Below are 20249 nucleotides of genomic sequence, written 5' to 3'. Positions count from 1 at the left end.
CATCATGACCAAGACCTTAGCTTCATGATATCGCCTAAATGTGAAATGTGACACATGCATTAGCAAACAGAGATCCTTTTAGCAACACAAATAAAATGATACACGTAGATAACATGCAGCGTATATGTAGTTAACATGTAGCTAATATTATGTCTTGTAACCATAGGTGCAGAAATGACATTTGTTCTCATAACCACACCAATGCTGTCATTTTCTTCAGATCGCTTTAGATTGTCCTGCTGAATTTTGTCGATTCTATGTTCAGCTTCAAGAGCCTTATCTAAAGGACCCAGCTGCCTATCCGAAGCTTCAGGTACAGGAATATAAGCTGCTTGTGAATCATCATATATACTGTAATGTATCTTTTGGAATTTCTACCTTTTATATTTGATGCATCCGATTTTGTAACGTAAATATTTTTTTTAATACACATTTATAACAAATATATCACAACACTTCCAACCCCACTATGACTTGCTTTAAAGTGGTAACGTATACAAACTACATTTGTGCATGCCTGGTATGAGGATGTTAAAGGCAGACCTTTTAAAGAGATGCTTGGCGCTCAGCTGCAATGAAGTGAAGCAGCCGGGAGCTCATAAAAAGTAGCTTTGCTCGGCCTGAAGGGGGTATAAAGAAGAAACTAGGAGCCTAAAAAAGAAAACAATTTAAACTCTCGGTCAATTTTTGGCTACAGAAGCATTGGAAAGAAGCACATGAGAGCTTAAAACATGCAACAACCGCACAAGACTTCTCGAAGGACATCCTGGGAAGGTAAGCTGTCCCAAAGTGAACACGCATTGGCAAAACCAGTAGGGCTGAACTTTGCAACTGGTGCATTTTTTTTTTCATTACAAGTAAATGTTACTAAAAGAAAAAAAAACTTACTGCCTACTAAGCGTGAACGCAAATGCTTACAATTAAAAAAAAAATTGGGGAAAAAATTCACTAATAAATAATTATAATAGAACAGAACAGGTGCTTACTGGCTGGCAAGTGTACTAATAAAGGTATCAAAAGCCATTTTAGTTTCAATGAATATCATAGGAAATGATGACTTTTAATGGGCACCAACAAATGGTCCATAAGCTTTCAAATTAAAATAAAAACCACTCTATTGACAAAAAAAAAAATCTTTGTCTACCAGAAATGTATCTAGTGGTCATTCCCTATAAACCCATGACCAGGTACTGGTCCCACTTACAATAAAATAATGAATCTACCCCCATTGTATTAGCTCGAATTGCCCACACCCATCTTAAAAATGTTGCCATTGCAACCACAATGAAATCCATTGTGTCTGATCTTAGGAGCCTAGGGGCCTCCTTAGCTGATCTTATACCCAAGTTCTTACAAACAGGTTTTAGCCATTTTATCTTAGGGAGATTGTAACCTGGACAGACAAATATAATATGGGCTATGGTCTCAGTGTGGCCAGAACAAAAAATACATTTATCTTCAACTAGTGACGACCATCTACTAGTGAACGCTCTTATGGGGAGTGAGCCCACCTTAAATTGATGGTACAGTTTCCGATCGAGCGGGTTGGAAATGAGATCCCAGCAACCTTCCAATTTGGTCTAATTTTTTACTTCTAGGTATTCCCTTGTCAGTGTCGGCCTTATAATTGACGAAAACCTCTTAAGTTTAACCATTTCCCAATAAGCTATCTTGAAAATCTTTTTGGGGGGAAAAGATGATGAAAGAGGATCTTCCTATAAGGTGCTTATCCCCATAGCATACAATGTGGTTTTGATATAGTTCAACCATGAAATGTCAAGCAAAGGTACCGACCTCCTTACATCCAATAAGGCCTTGGCATACAGAGAAAGCTCGGGAGTGGTCCAGAATCTTCTCCAGAATGCCAATGGCCTAAATTGTGCCACATCCTCAATACTATGACAGCCCAGATCAAAGTAGAGTGGCATAAGGGGGAGAATTGAGGAAGGCAATCACCTGGAAAAGACTTACGTGACTTCCCAATACATGATATTCTATATACCATTTTGAACTCAGCAAATAGATGACCTTTAATCCCCATCCTGTTACCTAGCAGGTGTAAGGCCTTGTTCTTTAGCACTGACCAATGTTCCCGGGCATCATTTGGGAGCCTTGGCACGTTTGCAGGGACCACTGTATATGGAGTTGCTTCAGGAGGGAGATGCAAAGACATATGTGGGTTCGTATCACTGGACTCGGGTATCCCTTGAGTCCCACTCCTGGGACCCCTCCCCCATTCCTCGTCTCCTTTATCGTGGGTGTGCCCTCATCAGATGGATTGATAGTACATAGGGACTCAGAATTTATAACTATTGCGGTGGAGGATGGCATATTACAGACTTTTACCGGAATTCCCTTTTGCACTGTATCAAATACTCACACCCGATGAGAGACTATCCCACCATCCTTTTGTAGATTATAAATGTTAGGGTTAGTTGGTGTAGTGCCAAAGGTACCCTGTTTGATCTACTTTAGTCTATCCTCTACCGAGGTCAACATTTTGAGCACCGGATCAATCATCACTGTTATTTTCACTTCTAACGAACATAGCTCATCCATGTTAAACTGGGAGGATGAGGGGATCAAATGGGCTGTACTATTGGTATAATCAGGCATACTATCAGTTGGCTTTGCCACAAACCGATGTGCGCTTGTTTTACCAGTGGTGGCCATCTTTCGCTTTGCTGGCTTGGGGGGTACTGTATTTAGTTTTGCCGGAGCACGTCCTTTCCTTTTTTTTGTGGGTGGTTCACCACCCAAACCACCCATACCCCCATTAAGTTTCTTACCCCTAGCGGTAACCATAGATGCATTGAATGAGCATTCCTGAACTTGTGGGGTAGGTATGGTTGACACTGGACCATGATTTGTTACATTGGACTGGCTGCAATGCAATTCTGAATCGGTTAAACAGTCTATTTGTTGTTGCAACGACTGCACGGGGAGGCTATAAATACTTGTTGGAAGTGGAAGTTCAAGCGATAGCCTACGCTCCGTCAATTGGATCTCGTGAATCAGTGCAGATTCAGCCCTGCTAAGAAAAGCATCAAGGGTACCTACTACCCCACCCTCCATCTTCCTTTTACTCATTTTGGCAGGGCCCCAACCCTAAGCCGTCAGAATACACAGATACAACAGAACAGCAAATCAGCAGATCTCAAAACACAACCAAAATTGTATAACTACAGCTTACAGTTCAATCGTCAATAGTGTGTCCCAGCCCGGCCTCCTCTGGGCTCTGACGGGTGCAGACGGGCCCGCCCTTGGCCCTTGCGCATCCCGTGCTGCAGGAGCCCATGGCTGCCTTTTGAAGCGCCTCCTGGCGCTTCTTGTTTACGTGGGTGGCTGTGCGCCAAAAGGGAATTCTGGTTGCTGTGGTTCCCCTTGGTGCAAGGATGGCAGCAGGGACAGCAAGAAAACTGGAGCGGGAGCGGTGAGTCAGAGCGCTGCGGTCTCCTCAGACCGATCACAGGCAGGCAGGCAGTAGATATGATTGAGTAGTCAGCAATAACGGGACCCGATGAGTGGGAGCCCACCGCCACCTTTTAAAGCTGCTCCTGGCGCTTCCTGCTTACGTGGGTGGCCATGCGCCAAAAGGTAATTCTGGATGCTGTGGTTCCCCTTGGTGCGAGGATGGCAGCAGGGACACCAAGAAAATGGGAGCGGGAGCGGTGAGTCAGAGCGTTAAGGTCTCCTCGGACCAATCCAAGGCAGGCAGGCAGTATATATGATTGAGTAGTCAGCAATTCAATTTTTGTATCTTGAAAATACAGTTTAAACAAAAAAGAGTGACTTAAAATGATAAACAAACATTGATTGGCAAAGTTGATAGGTCTGCTTCGTCTGCTAGCCTTTTGGTAAATTTTGTTTTGTTATCACATCTGAAAAACTTGATTTTTTGGGGAAGCTGCTGGGCATTTGTGAATCTGAAAAAAGAGTTGAAAAACGCCCGTCAGCCAGTCGGAAACCTTTCATAATCCCCTATGGACGGCGTTTCCGCCGTTGGGATTATGATGTAGACTTCCGGCAGGCGTTTCATGTCGGGCTTTCAGACATGAAAAGCCTTTTGGAAAGCAACTTGGAGGGCCTCTGGTTGGGGGCCAAGGGGCACCTATGGTGCCCTGCTGTTAATCCCTCCACATTGTGGCAGGCACCGTGAGGTTTCTGACCGCAGCAGAAGCTCCCATGGAGAAATGGGAGATTGCGACCGCATGGTGTCGGCGCATTGTATTTGTGGTGTCGTAGCCGCCGGGCAGAGGTCGGTCAGTACCGAGACCGCAACGATCCGCCCTACATCGTAATGAGGCCCTTTGTGTGTGGATGTGCTGCTTGTGAAAGGGCATCATGCCGTAACTCATAGTGAAGTCAGCCAATGCCGGAAGTAGGATGATGCATTGTCACTTGATGCATTTTCAAGTGTCAGGGACCGTCCGGGCTATATGGGGAACACAGTCAGGTACTTGGGCAGGGACTGGGCACTGGGTATAAAAGGTACAGAGAAAGAGTACTACAGTGCTGCCCAGGATCACACAGGAAGTCAGAGGAGAAAAAGGAATCCAAAGGGGAAGTCAGTACAAGTGAACAAGATGGCTAAGACTCAAAGGATGGGCACTCAAGAGGCAATTTAGCATTCAGAATAACTACACCCAGCATGGACGTGCAGACATATATTCATATATATATATATATATATATATATACACACACACACACACACAACAACATTAACAATAAAGGGAATGTGTGGTAAAGCACTCAGGAGCTCCACATGGTAAGACTGAAGCTCAGTAAGTTCCTCACCCACAATTGCTCTTACAGATACTAACTGCAAATACACACATATAGGATATGCATGCAAGGGCAGGGTCTGTGGAGCTGATACCTAGGGCTGATACCTAGGGTGATGTCATAAATGTAACTCAAAGACAATACTCACAATGAACAAGAAACACCAGCTAGGTTGTCAGCTGTGCCCATGGATCCTGGCGAACAAACAGGAACATGCAAGGCAGTAACAGCAAGGGGGTAGAACTAAATACAAGCACAAAAGACTAGGAGCTAGCAAGGAGGAGAACAAGGAAGAGTGCTTAATAAGTAAGGAAGGAAAATGCAGGGCACACTTGCCAGAAAGCAAGTAAGAATCATACAAGGTAATAGAAGCCAGACCGCAGGAATAGAAAGACAGTGAACTAGGAACTGGAACCAAGGAAAGGGGAAGAAAAGCAGGGACTGGAAAAGGATATACAGAAGACGAGGCTAAAATGGTATACTAGAATAGTATTGAATCAGCAGTCAAGAACGCAAAATATCACAGAAGGCTGTACTGGAGCAGAAACAAGAATTGAGCAAAAGTTCAGAAGTCAAAGTAGCACTGCAGGCAGTGCTAGTTCCGGACAAAGGGAAACTGCTGCAGCTCAGGAACAAGGAATGCTAAGGCTCAGGAGTCAAGGAAGCACTGCAGGCAGTGCTAAATCAGCTACAAGGAAAATAGCAGCAGCTTAGGAACAAGGAATAAGTAAAGCTCAGGAAACACTGGAAACAAGGATATCACATTCTCAAGAAACACTAGAAAAAGGATAACAAAATCTCAGAAAAAACTGGAAATAAGGGCTGGTCTCACCGGTACACAGCTGCAATGACCAACCTTGGCCAGAAGGGAGCTGGGGCTTTAATGAGCTCACAGTAATCACATGCATCACTTGTGAGCAGGCTAGCAGCAGTCAGCCACAGGAGAGCTGAAATTGTCCACCCATCCTTGGCCTCCAGGGGTGGAGACGAAGCAGTGAGCAGGGAATTCCAGGTAACAGAGTGTCAAACATTAGCAGGCTGGCTTCAAGCATGCAGAAAGAACAATTGATGGACAGAATGCAGAACAATGTCATACATTCACCCCAGTACAGAGATCTGGGCCTAAATCCATCGTTTTTTTGCTCACCATGCCATTCCAGTTTGGACCCAGCCATATGCAAATCAGTCTTGACCCTGCACCCAATGGGAACAGTCCAGGCCGAATTGCCAGGCCAGGTCCTCACTGGACTGAAACAAGCATCCTAGGACCGGTTTCGGGCTTTCAGCCCTCATCAGCCAGAATAGCTTGACTCCAGTGGCATGGAGAGCACGGGACCCACGTCTGAGCATACCCGTCCCACTTGGGGTGACAAATGCAAAAAGAACAATTAATGGACAGAATGCAGAACAATGTCATACATGGGGGGGGGGGGGCGGAGCTTGCCGGCGCCGAAGATGGCTGCCTGAGTGGGGGGCTCCGCGTTTCAATGTAATATCCTTTATTAATCCTGCATTTTCTGAAGGCAGCTTTCCCGCTAATAACAGCTCTGCGCAGCTGAGAGGACCCTCTCTTTATCGAGGTATCTCGGCTGTGAAACGAGAAAGTACACGCTGAGAGTGGTGTGCGTCTGAGCAGCGTGCTACCTGGGCGGCGCATACCTGTGCTCGATTCGCCAGCAAATAGACTCGAAGTGTTGCTGGGCCAGGCGTCCGTACTAGCTAGTCCCGGTCGGAGCCCCGTGGAATTGGACATCCCCCGCCAAGGCTGATGAGGTACGCAGGTGTTCGCCTGAGGCAGGCGACACCCAGATCCAGCTTGGAACAGGTCGCGGGGTGCGGCGGATCGCATACTCGTCTCGAAGCTGCTGGTGATGTGTGCTCCACTGGTGTGGGCTGTGGAGTAAAACAGGTCTGAGCAGAAACGCTCGCTGCGTGGCGTACCTGCTTTGGGGCAAGCTCTGGTATCTGATGAACAAACGGAGAGACCCGGATTGTCATAACTGACATTGTAACATGTAAGTGCGACTCGGAGCGCGACACTCATTGACATTGGCATCATTCACCTCTTAGCCCATTGTGTTCCCAACCCGAATAGAGGATCTTGGCTGTTTTCCCACCTGCTGCTGTTTGTGAGTGACGCTCCTCGCCTGGTGCTACCACAGTTGTGCCCCCCCCTTCCTCCCCCCAGCTGCTGTGGAGGCTATTGCTACTCACAGCAAACACGAGATGCACTTCTGGGATTTCATGATAAGTGCCCTCGGTTCTGGTTGGCTGATATCATCCTCTACCTCCTGGAGGTAAGCTGGGCTACGTGTGGCCCAGGGCGGAGCAGGGCCTGAGACAAGATGGAGCTAATGCTTGTCTGCTGGGCACTCTTAGTACTGCTGCGTGTGCAAGGTTGCCACCCCGGAGGGAGTCACGGTGGCATGTGACCATTTGTTAACCCTCTCTACTTGTCCTCCATCTGGTGCATATTTTGTAATTCCCGATAGTTGAGGGTCAGTTTCTCCTGGACTGGGTGTGAGCAGTTAAGGCGAGCTGCAATGGGTAGAACGGATAAAACGCAGCAGAAACTGTCTTTTGAACAACGCAAGCCCATTGACCGCTCTCGGGCGGCCGAAGAAGAAGAACATGAAGATGAGCGGGAGCAAGGGTCACAAGACGAAGTTCTTAAATCCATGTTGGCCTCAATGGAAAAAGGACTGCACAACTCGTTAACGGTATTGGGGACGAACATTGACTCCCTTTCCTACCGCATGGACCGGATTGACAAGCACGCTGAATGCCTTTACATGGTGGAGAGGGGCATCACTGAGGTTGAGGAAGCACAGACTGACATGGACATCGGCCACAAACGTATGGACCGGGAGCCTCAAGTGCTGTTGGACAAGACGGGAAATCAAAGAAGTAACCTGCGAATCATTGGCCTGCCAGAATCGACATCTACTGGCAACATGGAACAGTTAATTGAGAAACTACTGATCTCGCTTTTGGGCTCTGACACCTTTTCGCCCATGTTTGTGGTTGAATGTGCACACCGATCCTTGGGCCCGCGCCCGGCACCTGGTGCCCCTCCGAGGCCAATAATTGCAAAACTGCTCAATTATAGTGATAAGGAAGCAGCGTCAAGAGTCGCGAGGGAGAAACAGTCCCTGCACTATGAGGGTTCCACAATTGCTATATTCCCTGACTTTACGGTTAAGGTGCAAGAGGCGCGTCATCAGTTTGTGCCACTCAAGAAGCAGTTCAGAGACCAAAACATTGATTACGCGATGCTTTACCCTGCTCGTCTATGCGTCAACCGTAAGGGCAAATCACATATTTTTACTGACCGCAAGACACTGCAAAAGGTCATAAAGGACTGGGCAAAGGAGCAGAGGTGTAGTCCAGAAAGAGATGCCTTCCCTGGAGTGGTTTGGGTCTCAATGGAGGAACAGGACTGACCTTTTCGTTCGATGCACAGGTAAGAGTTCTAAATTGGGGGGACAGTATTTTGCTGTGTCAGTTTATTGAGGATGCCATCCAGTGGGTGGGGTGGGGAAGAGCTTGGTATTCATTCAAGATGTACAGATATTCTGCGGAGCGCATATTAGCTCCACCAGCTTGCTCCTTTAGTATTTGCCTGATAGACTTAATGGGCTGTGCCCTTGGTCGCAAAGCTATAGTATATGTGGGGTGCATGTGTCTTTTGTTAATGTTTAAAATACACTAATTGGAATGCGGAGGGCCATTGATAGTTATTCATTTGTTCGACGGTATACAGTTGGCAACCTCCGCCTACGAGTGTAACACTCACCTGGGGTTTTGTTCTTGTTGGGTTCTAGGCAGGAGAGACATCTATTTTTTTTTGTCTCGTAGCAATGCAATGTTTGGTTTATTTCATGAGGTATTATGGGTATTGTTTCGTCAGGTCCTGGTTGGGGGGATCTTGATGTGGGAGGGGGTGGAGGGTTGTTGAGACTCAGAAGCTGTATTACACATGACATTAGACAAATGCAATTGTTGCACTGCACCATAGCACCGCACACTATTGAGGTATGTCTATGATGATTGACCCTAGGATGTGTGTGGAGGGAGGTGATTGTAGTTTCCCAGTGGACACACTCAAGGCACTCACATGGAGTGTTCGGAGGCTGAATGACTATAGAAAAGTCTATAAAGTCCTTTCATACCTGACGAGACATAATATAGATGTGGCCCTTCTGCAAGAAATACATCTCCCGATTGATTCCCCGATGCTACGATACAGAGGCCTCCTAGGTAACATACATGCTGCTGGCTTTACCACGCACCCACGTGGAGTGCTTACATGGGTCAACCCTAAGTCTGCACTCACTGTCTGTCCATTGTTTACTGACTCTGACTGCAGATATGTAATCACTAGATGCTGTGGGAAGGGTATGGGCCTACTTGTTGTCAATATCTATGGCCCACATTTTGATAGCCCTGTCTTTTTTACAACATTAGCAGACAAGGTGAGCTGCTATGGGGAGGGCCACCTGCCGTGGGGGGTGACTTCAATCTAGTTCGCAATCCTGCCTTGGACAGATCGGGGGGCCTGAGAGACACACTACTGCTGCAGCTAAAGAGATTGAATGTACGCTATTGAATGTACGCTAATTAGATTTGACCTGACTGACGTGTGGCGTTTGAAATACCCAAACACTGGTGGCTATACGCACTATTGTGCCTATCATAATTTGCACACCGAATCGACTATTGGTTCGCAGCTTGGCAACTCTGTGAGAGGGTCCAAACATGTCAGGTGCTATCGCGTACACTTTCTGACCACTTGCCGATTCTACTGGTGCTGTACACAGGCACATACCCCCATTTACATGGCATTTTCCTCCCTATTCCTTACTAGACTCTGTTTTTAAGGAAGAACTAGCTGAGGCCATCAAGACATTTTTTGATAAAAATGTGGGTTCTGTTGATGACTATCAAGTTATCTGGGAGGCGTTCAAAGTTTACATCAGAGGAATCACTATATCTAAACACTTGGGGGTCCTCCGCTCCAGATGTAAGCGTCTTACAGACCTAGAGGAGGCAATTAAGATCCTAGAGCAACTTTTGCTGAAAAATGTGGCAGAGTTATTGAGTGAATACAACTCAACTGCTGACGAAGAGATCAAGCACCTTGGTAAATATGCCACTGCTAGGGCGTATGGTGAGAGCGAGCGGCCCAGGTCGTTTTTAGCGAATTGCCTTAAGAAGCGCAGAGAAAGCCTGAGTACAGTGTGGGTCAGATCTACTGATTGCGAGCTTTTAACTGAAATCACAGACGTGGTTGACAGATCTCGACAATATTATTCCGAGTTATATGCCTCCAGGAACACTGCGACTGACAAAGAGATTATTGATTACTTGTCATATATAGATCTTCCATGGCTTACCAACACACACAGGGAATTTCTCATGAGGCCCATCGAGAGACGAAATTCTCCTCGCCTTAACTAGCATGAAGGCAGGGAGCGCCCCAGGCTCAGATGGGTTCACGGTTGCATTCTATAGGACATTCATAGTTTTATTGCTCCCACAATTAGCCACACTCTTTGACAATATGTGCGTTACGGGACATATGCCACCATCAATGTCTGAAGCAGTAATACTAACCCTTCTTAAAACGGGAAAATCTTCGGAGGACTGTGCATCGTACCGTCCTTTGTCTCTGCCTAATGTAGGCACAAAGATATTCGCAAAGGTTCTTGCGAACAGACTGGTCCCCCTAGTCCCAATCTTAGTGGCGCCGGAGCAAGCGGGGTTTGTTAAAAATTTTAATTACAACTTGGTGCCTTACAACATATCAGACCGGAAGTGCCTGCTGTGGCGGTCTTTTTAGACATAGAGTAGGCATTTGATTCTGTAGAGTGGCCGTTTATGAGACACATTTTGACATGGATGGGAGTGAGCCCAGTCTTACTGCAGCTAGTGTGTACACTTCAAAGCAAACCCACTGCCCGAAGAAAAATAGGCAATATAGTAACTGACTCCATTTGCATATCCCAGGGGACTAGGCAGGGCTGCCCATTATCTCCAATCCTACATACTCTAGTGTCGGAGCCCCTGGCCTGTGCGCTACGGGAATATCATCAGCATCGTAGTATCAGCTCCCCATGCTATAAAATTATAGTATTCACATATGCTGATGATACACTCCTATGCATCAGACATCCGGAATCTAACCTAATCTGTTCTACGTGAGGTGGTGCGATTTGGTGGGCTCTCTGGACTACACGTTAACTGGTCGAAGTCTATATTTTTCCTCTCACTCCGAATACCCCTCCTTTTGAAACTGACTCCCCTTTGCAATGGACCACAGACGCGGTCCGATATTTGGGGATTCAAATACATATGAACTCTGACACGGTATTCAAAGAAAATTACGGGAGGGCTTTTAGCAAACTGGAAGAGGATGTTGAGAAGTGGATTAAGCTTCCGCTATCCCTTCTTGGTAGAATATCCATCATGAAAATGGTGGTGCTGCTGCAACTTCTGTTTTTATTTATTAATAGTCCCATGGTTCTGCCAGGGCCTTCTTTGATCGTCTCACTTCACTGATGGTTAGATTAGCGTGGGCAGGTAAACAGCCACGCGTGAAGTGGCAGATATTGGTACTTGACTATTCAATGGGCGGATTTGTCATGCCGGATTTTAATTTATATTATAGGGCCGCACAGTGTTCGCATGCATACTATTGGATGCATGGCCCCCCAGATATACCACACCTTCTCATTGAGTCAGAAGTGGCTGCCGCGCTCCCACCCCCTGCTCTGTTGTTTCAGGCTGCAGATCGTAGACATGCATATTTGACTATAAACACAAGACTGGCAATATTTGCTGCAAGTACAGGCTGGTGCGAAACTGTATTCTTCATCAGCTTTATTAGAGTGGTGTAACTGGCTGCCCCCTGCAAAGGGAGGGGAGTCACACAAGCACTTCATGCTTTGGGGATTCCCACTATAGGGGAGTTCTTTGACGGTGCGTTTCGCAAGAGATGGCAAGAGTTCAAATTATTATTTTTTTTTTAAAACAATGTCAGACATTCACCCCAGTACAGAGATCTGGGCCTAAATCCATCGTTTTTTTGCTCACCGTGCCATTCCAGTTTGGACCCAGCCATATGCAAATCAGTCTTGACCCTGCAGCCAATGGGAACAGTCCAGCCCGAACTGCCAAGCCAGGTCCTCACTGGACTGAAACAAGCATCCTAGGACCGGTATCGGGCTTTCAGCCCTAATCAGCCAGGATAGCTTGATTCCAGTGGCACAGTTAGCCCAAGACCTATGTCTGGGCATATCTGGCGCACTTAGGGCAAGAAAGCAAAAGGTACACAATTGATGGACGGAATGCAGAACAAATCAAAACATTCACCCCCAGTCAAGAGATCTGGGTTAAATCCATCATTCTTTTGCTCACCATGCCACCCCAGTTTAGGCCTGGCCATATGCAAATCAGTCTTGACCCGGTGCCTCATGGGAACAGTCCAGCCCGAACTGCCAGGCCAGGTCCTCCTTGGACCGGAAACAAGCATCCTAGGACCAGTTTCGGGGTTTCACCTCTCTTCAGCCAGAATATATTGATTCCAGTGGCACAGTGAGCCCAGGACCCACGTCTGGGCATACCTGGCGCACTTGGGGCGAGAAAGCAAAAGGCACACAATTGATGGAGGAATGAAAGAAAGAAAAGAAGAAATGAAAGAAAAGTTAATGAAAAAAGGAAAGCAAGTAAGAAGGAAAGAAGGCATGAAAGAAAAATTTAATGAAAGAAGGAATGTAGGAAATAATGAAAGAAAGAATGAAAAAAGGAAAGACATAATGAAGGAAAGAAAGAATGAAAGGAAAAAGAAAAGAAAGAAAGAAGCAGAAGGAAATGAAATAAAGAAAGCAAGAGCAAAGTGGCACAAATTAAACATGATAATGCCTGGTTTTATTACTGAGCAAACTTTATTACAGAACCATTGGTGAAATTAATTCCAGAATAAACATGTTCAGAAGAAATGTCTCTTTTTGATGAATTCATACAGAACAGTTAAAAATGGGCGTAATCTGTCATGCTATGAAATACCAGCTTGGGTGCAGTTGTGCTCATTGTGCGGTGGTTGAACAAAATATCAAGTGTGGAATTACTGGTGGCAGAAATATTTGAGAAAAAATATTGTGACACAACAATATCGTAATGCAGGAATATAACTGTCAAGAATATAGATTTTTTAGGTAACTAATATCGTTGTCAAGCATATGTTTCCTGTAAAAATTGTTTTCAGTAACACAGTTGTAAAAAATATCATGTTGTGCAGAAATGACAAAAGGCTTTGTCCCTTTCTATCTCGGCATGGATGTCACTGTGCTAATCCTATCCTTAAAGACTTTGATAGAAAAGCATACATTTGAGGTGAGCACATTTAGAGTGTCTCTGGTGTTGAGGGTGCTCTATACAGGAGCTGCTTTCCACCTAAACTTGAGAACTACCCAGAGTTCTCTGCTTCTTTGTTGCATACTTTATGCATCACTCTATGCCTGAAATAGTATTGTATTGAGATAAAATACCAATTAATACATATTGCTCCCCGTCCAAGCTGGAACGCTCCACCTTAGACCTATTTTCGCAAAGATATGTTATCAGACATATTTCTAAATGAGATGACGATTATCATTTTGCAAAATGCAATGCCTTTTGTGCAAAATAGAGCGAGGAGTATTGCAAAATAAATTTATTTTTATACAGTTCACGATTGGTTTTGGAATTATACAGACAGGGTAGATAATTAGCATTGTGTACATTACAATTTCTTTTACGCAAAATAGAGCAAAGGTAGTGCAAAATACAGTTATAGTTATACAGAGTGCTATTGGGCAAGGTAGGTGTTAGCTTTATACAAAATACCTGTGTCAAAGCGACATAGAATAATTGTATTTGTATTTATGCAAAAAAGCAATTATAATTAGCCGACCTCAGTATGCCCCTTCCATATCAATAGTGCGGTGGATGGCCCTGCTCAGTTAACTGTTCATAAACAACAGACAGTAATTTCCCTACCGCATAGCAGAATTATATATTATCACATTTTAGGATTAGTGTCATTAGATCACTTAAACTGTGGACCTGTGTCATTCTAAAAGATGGTACCAGCAATTTTCTTGTACTATTCTCAAAACAGTAGCTGACTGAAGTGCAAAAAGGTTAATGATACGTTTTGGCCGTGCCGCTCGCAGCCGTTTGCCTGTGAGTGCTTTGGAGGTTATTTTTATTGCAATAGTGACTCTGAGGAACAACCCTGTATTCCTTTTGACTGTCGACTTGGGCACAACTGCTTTCCCCTAAAGGAGCGGGACTGCGAGGACCAGCGAACACTGCGTCTCGTCATCTATCGCAGCTGGTGACTCTTCCCGCCCCCAGCCGCCCTCCACTACATTACGGCTCGCGGCCCCCGCTTCGCGGGAGCCGCTCGCAGCCGTTTGCCTGTGAGTGATTTGGGAGGTGATTTTATTGCAATAGTGACTCTGAGGAACAACCCTGTATTCCTTTTGACCGTTGACTTGGGCACAACAGCTTTCCCCTAAAGGAGCGGGACAGCGAGGACCAGCGAACACTGCGTCTCGTCATCTATCGCAGTTGGTGACTCTTCCCGCCCCATCCTCCTTTACTTAACCATGCCCATACCCGCGAATCGCGGGACGCGCGTGGGCAAGCCGGGCTAAGCCTGGGCAAAGGGCGGGCCGTCTGAGGCCGTCCGAGGACGATCGAGGACGGGCTGGGACAACCCCCCTTAAACTTTGGTATTGTGAAGTGTTTTAATACATAATTATCCTTGCCATTGGGTGGTAGTGAAGGGTTATATTGTTGTCCAATTTTTTGGGGGGAAAACATCTTGTTGTCTTTTCTCCTTGCCGGTTAAGTGTCAGTTGTTAATTTAGTAAATGGCGCTACGCTCAAGGAGACTGGAACCTTGATCATTTTATCAAATGGGCAACGGTAATCCTGGAAAAAGAAATAGCCTTTACGGAAAAACGCCTGTCCATAGACCTTTTAACTGGGAAGCGTTCTTCTCTGGGTACTATTGGGTCAGCGGCCACTCCAGAACAATGTAGACCAATAGATCCCTTGGTCGTCCCGAGTTCGAGCTCGTGTTCATTGTTGGAGGGGCCTGATGATTTGGTGGCTTGTTCCATCGTAAGCCCTACCCCAAATAGTATTGATTCAAGTGCCTCGAGCAGCATAGTTTCTAAATTTCTATCACCACAGAGATCCCCTCCAAAAGTTCAAGACCAGGTGCTAGGAGTGAGTAAAAAACCTACAACCATATTAACAACTAGTAAAAGGAAAAGAGGGGGAGGACATCGGAAGGGTGGTTGTGCAAAAATATTAAAAACACAAAATGTGAACCAGGCCCCACCTACTGTAGTTCAATCCCCTAGCCTGACTAAGGTATCCCTTGCTTCTACCCAATTACCAATTCAATGTAGTGTAAATGAGGGGTTACTGGGTGAAATAGAAAAACTTGTCAAATCATTGATTCTACCCTTACTGGAAAGGTCGAAAGCAATTAACTTAAAACTTGACCAATTGGAAAAGCTAGTAAGCGCAAACACATCCATGTTGGATGTGCTGACAAAGGGCTTGGAGAGAGAAGGCGCAAAAGCCTTGGCTTCCCCATCCCTAGGGCCTAGTAAACCCATCAAATCCAGTAAGGCCGTTCAATTACCCACCGCTGTAAGTTCTAAAAAACCGAATCCCCAACTATGTGCAGAGAAAAATCCGGTAGTGAGCAATCCCCCACGCACTACTAGTCATAGGGGTACAGGGGCAGGCAGGGCGGCTAGTTTGCAGCCCGCATTGCTTGCAAAACCACTGGGAAGACAGCCAATGAGACAACAATTATTGGGCAATGATGATTCTACACAGCAGCTGCCTTGTGTAAACCTTCCCCCAGAATCAGCACCGTATACAATCATATTGACGGGCATCCCGTGTATTAGGGCAAACCAACTAGAATCACACAGGGAGCTGAAAAATAAAGTCATTTTTGGCTGAATAAAAATAGAACGCTCCCTCTATTCCAATACAGAGATTTTAAGTGTCAGAAGGGTGAGCTGGTTGGGTTGCAGTAAGAAGGACCTTGAGGGTGACTGTGTTATTGTCAATTTTAGAGAACCCTGGGTAGTCGAATATATTTGCCAAGAACCAAGGTTTGGTAGAGTGGGAGACATTCAATCCATAGGTTTAAGTTATTTTTATCCCTATGTGAATCGTGGTCCATCTCGTCCAATATATAATCATTGTAGGGGGAGACCCCACGGTGAGAACCAATTTGACTGGGCGGCCCAGTATCTCCCTTTGAGAAATCGATTTGAGCCACTCAGAGGGTTGGAGGGGGTGGACTGACTCGTGAATGGCCCTAGTGGGGATATTGTGGCTAAGAAAATTGGTGAGGTACCTTTTGGTAGCTCAATTAGATTGTCAGTGGAAAGATCAGCAGTGGTAGAAACGGTTGTTGGTAGTGATACGGATCCAAGTGTGGAACGTATGTGCCCAGTTTCACTAAGTAACCAACTAGATGGGTGTACCTTCCGCCTAATCACATAGAATATAGCAGGTCTTTCTCGTAGGTTACAGGACGAGGCATGGTCCAAATATATAGCAAGTTTCAACATTATCTGTCTCCAAGAAACCTGGAGCAGAAATGATCGAGACTTGGATGGATACCAATCCTTCAATGTGCATGCTGAACCTTCACAGGCAGGAAGGGCAAAGGGTGGATTAATGACTGCTATCTCTGTAAAATATAACACCGTAAAAACACTTAAAGTAGTGGACTCTCCTTGGTACCAGCTGCTTCTGATTACGAGTCTGTTCCCAGTTCCTTTGCTTTTGATCAATTGGTATTATAACATCTTTGATTCTAACTCCACATTTGTTATTGATACGTTACAAGAGGAGATAGCTAAGGTGACGAATAGCTTATCTTCTCTGTTCATTATGTGGGTAGGGGACTTTAATTGTTCTCTGTGCAAACTTAATGGGTCCAGGGCCTGTGGTTTGGTTTGGTTGACACGAATGAGCAACCACTGGCGCATTTTAAGCACACGTCACAAGGAGAGGCACTGAATAACATCATTGTGATAAATGATCATTGTGATAAATGATCTTTGTATTTTGGATATGCCATCCACTTGTGAATTTCTGCCATTACCAACTTTCCAAGGGACGGGGGGCCAAATGAGTGTAATTGATTTTGCTATGGTTTCTAGTAAGTATACTCATTTTGTTGATGAATTCAAAATAGAAGTAAATCCTGATAGTGACCATAACCCCCTTGTTTTGAAATTGTGCCCTGTGATTGAGAGAAGCCAGACCACTGAGCAACCAACAAAAAATAGACAAAATCAAGGCTTAACCCTAAAGTTGGACAGGGTTGATGTGAGAAAGTTGGAGGAAACGATTTTCAAGGCAAATAATCTAGAGATAGATCTCTGTTTAACGTCCACAACAGAGCCAGAAACGATAATTCAGAACTTTGAAGTTCTTTGTGGAAATGTGGCCACTCACCTTGTTAAACCGATAGGAAAGGGAGATCCAAGGGAGCACAAATGGTTTGATGCTGAGTGTTCGGCAGCACAAACATTATTAAAAAAGGCGTTACGCCAAGTACCTCGGGATAAGGAATTGGTCAAAAGTGTAAGGAAATCTTATAAGGATACTATTATGAAGCGGAAATTGGAATTAAAAAAGAAGACTTGGGATGATCTGCAGAAAGCCTCAGATTTGAGGGATAGTAGGCTGTTTTGGGAGATAATAAATCGTCCCTTCCTCAATAGTGAGGAAAAAGGTAGTATGGTTACCCATTTAGCGGGAGAAACCTGGGAAGTCCGTTATGCCAAAATCTTTTATCCAAATGGTGTTTGTTTGGCTTCTAATATTGAGGGGCATATTGACTTTTATCATGAAACAGCGCTAGCACTTAGTCTCTCATTTTCCCTCCCTGAAGTTGAGGAGGCCTTAAGGAAAGGTATCTTATTAAAAGCCCCAGGTCCAGATGCAGTGCCTTTAGACTTATTTAAAAGTAACCTTGACGTGTGGGCACCATTACTACTTAATGTCTTTAGGGCGATCGTGGTCGGGCGCATTCCTCTGTCATGGAAAGAGGCGGTAGTTGTACCAATTTTTAAAAAAGGTGACAAACGTGACCCGTGCTGCTACAGGCCGGTCTCATTAATAGATGCATCCTGTAAGCTGATGGGGAGGGTTATACTATCCCGCCTGGAGACCTGGGCAGACTCTTCTGGCCTTATTGTAGACTCGCAGTATGGGTTCAGGAGAGCTAAGGGGACAACAGAGCAGTGTCTTAATTTGGCCTTAGTCATGGGTAAGTACATGAAGGCCAGGGGTGTTCCTATACACCTGGCCTTCATGGACTTATCCAGTGCCTTCGACACTGTATGTAGGGACAAGATATGGCGGATGATGGATGCTATGGGGTTTTCAGGAACCTTTGGTTACATTGCTTCGCAGATTACACGCTGCTACTACTGTGTTGTTCAGATTTCCCTAAAGTAAATGGTAGACAGATACCTTTGTTATCCTATGCTGATGACACTGTATTAATGACCCTAACTGCTAATAGCATGCAACAGTGTTTGATTGCATTTAATGACTTCATGCAGGACCTAGACCTTAGGGTCAAATTTACAAAGTCTTTTGTTATGGTATGCGGCCCTAGAGGGACAAAAACCCGTAGGTTTGTTGTAGACAACCTGATTATTGAAAAAGTTGAGAATTTTAATTATTTAGGCAATCTATTTACTAAAAATTTGAGCTGGGACCCATTAATAAAGGCCCGAGTACAAAAAGCCACGGGATCCATAGAGGCTATTTTTCGTTTCGCGAGTAAATTGGGTAAAAAACCAATTGCTGATTTAAAGACCTTATATAAAGCCAAATGTTTGCCTGTTGCCACCTATGGGGCGGGGGTGTGGGGGACACATAAATCTACCCAAATACATGTAATGGAGAACAAGTTTTTAAAGCGTCTTTTGTCAATTCCAACTAGTTCACCAAATGATTTTTCCCATATGGAGATGGGTATAGAATTTGTGAGCGATATTATTCATGTCTCCCCATTACTCCTGTGGGGGAAAATTGGTTTATCTGAGGACTTGCAGCTTACGAAAGAAATCTTGAAAGATTGCCTAAGATTGGATCATTCTACGCGGATCCCATGGTTGTCATATGTGAAGGAAACTTTTTATAAAATTGGTCTAGGTCATATTTATGAAAGTCCAGAATTTATTCAGCAGGACACAAGGATTGTAATTAGGAATGCTTATCGTGATACTTTGGGTCAGTTAAAACACAATGAACAAGTACAATATCAAAATTGCAGCATCAATTTTATTTATCTTTTACTGTACATACGCAATGGCGATTATATTTGACGCGATTTCGATTAAATATATTGCATTTTCTTTTTGCTTTTCCGAAACAAGGGGGTTGGTGTGAGAGGCTACCCCCATGTCCATGTGATAACAAAGCTCAACAATGCACTTTGCACTTTGTTCTCTTTTGCACTTTGTATGAAAATCCAAGAAACCGGTTTATTAAACCTATCTTAATGGATATTCGTCCCTGTAATTATAAAGAAGGCTATGAGTATCTAAAATCGTTGCATACTGCTGCTATATGTAGCGCCATGCTTAGCTTTACTAAATTGTCATTTACCATCAGGAATCGCTATTGAAAATGTTTGATGCTCTAGTGGGAATACTGAGTAAATATCTGATGTAAGATTACAGGTTAACATGAAAGGTTTCATCGGTTTTTCGTGTGAAATTTATAAATTGTAATAGCAGATTGCACTTTACTATTGCATATGTGGGTCTTTTTATCTTTTATGATTTATGTTAACTTTTAGGGATTGTAATTGTTTTTGGTGATCTGCTGAAATATGGTTAAGAAATTCATTGTATGTTAATAACTTGATCCTGTAGATTTGAAAACCATTTGTAAAATTTGTTTTTTATTTAAATGTATACTTTTATGATTCCTTGGATGAATCGAAATAAAGTTTATGAACTAGATAAGTTTTGGCAAAAAGGACACTTAACTGTTTTTGACCCTGCCTGTCTAACCAGCATCCATCGTTTAAAAGCTGGTACCTGCCCCAACCTAACCTTCAGCGCCCACATCATAATAGAAGCACTTTTTATATCCCACAGGTAAGGCTGAATATGCCCTCCATAGGTTGATTCCTTTAAATGATGCAAATTATCTCTCTTACACAGATCTTCTATGTCACTCCGCCTTGAGCCCTCTTTTACTAAGAGCTGTAAAGTGAGTTTCTGCTGTACCAAAGACTACTCTTGAAGTTCAATACCTAGTAAAACATCTTGGGAAACCTTAATATCAAGGAGATTAGCAGCCTATCTGTCAGCTTACATTTCCTGCAGACAAGATTTTACAAT

The 20249-nt window shown here is 44.5% G+C and overlaps 1 protein-coding gene across 2 annotated transcripts in view; it reads left to right on the top strand.

Annotated features, from left to right (window-relative positions):
• Positions 1 to 20249, top strand: part of TM6SF1 (transmembrane 6 superfamily member 1) — a 622619-nt gene that overhangs the window by 461841 nt on the left and 140529 nt on the right. For both annotated transcript variants that reach the window (XM_078684737.1, XM_078684736.1), the window contains exon 8: positions 221 to 313. In XM_078684737.1, coding sequence (XP_078540863.1) covers positions 221 to 313 — 93 coding nt within the window. The remainder of the gene's footprint in view (positions 1 to 220; positions 314 to 20249) is intronic.

The sequence above is a fragment of the Lissotriton helveticus genome, chromosome 3_2 (genome assembly GCF_964261635.1).
Source record: "Lissotriton helveticus chromosome 3_2, aLisHel1.1, whole genome shotgun sequence".
Classification (NCBI taxonomy): domain Eukaryota; kingdom Metazoa; phylum Chordata; class Amphibia; order Caudata; family Salamandridae; genus Lissotriton; species Lissotriton helveticus.
The sequence above is the reverse complement of the archived record's forward strand: the minus strand, read 5'-3'. Positions and strand labels throughout refer to the sequence as shown.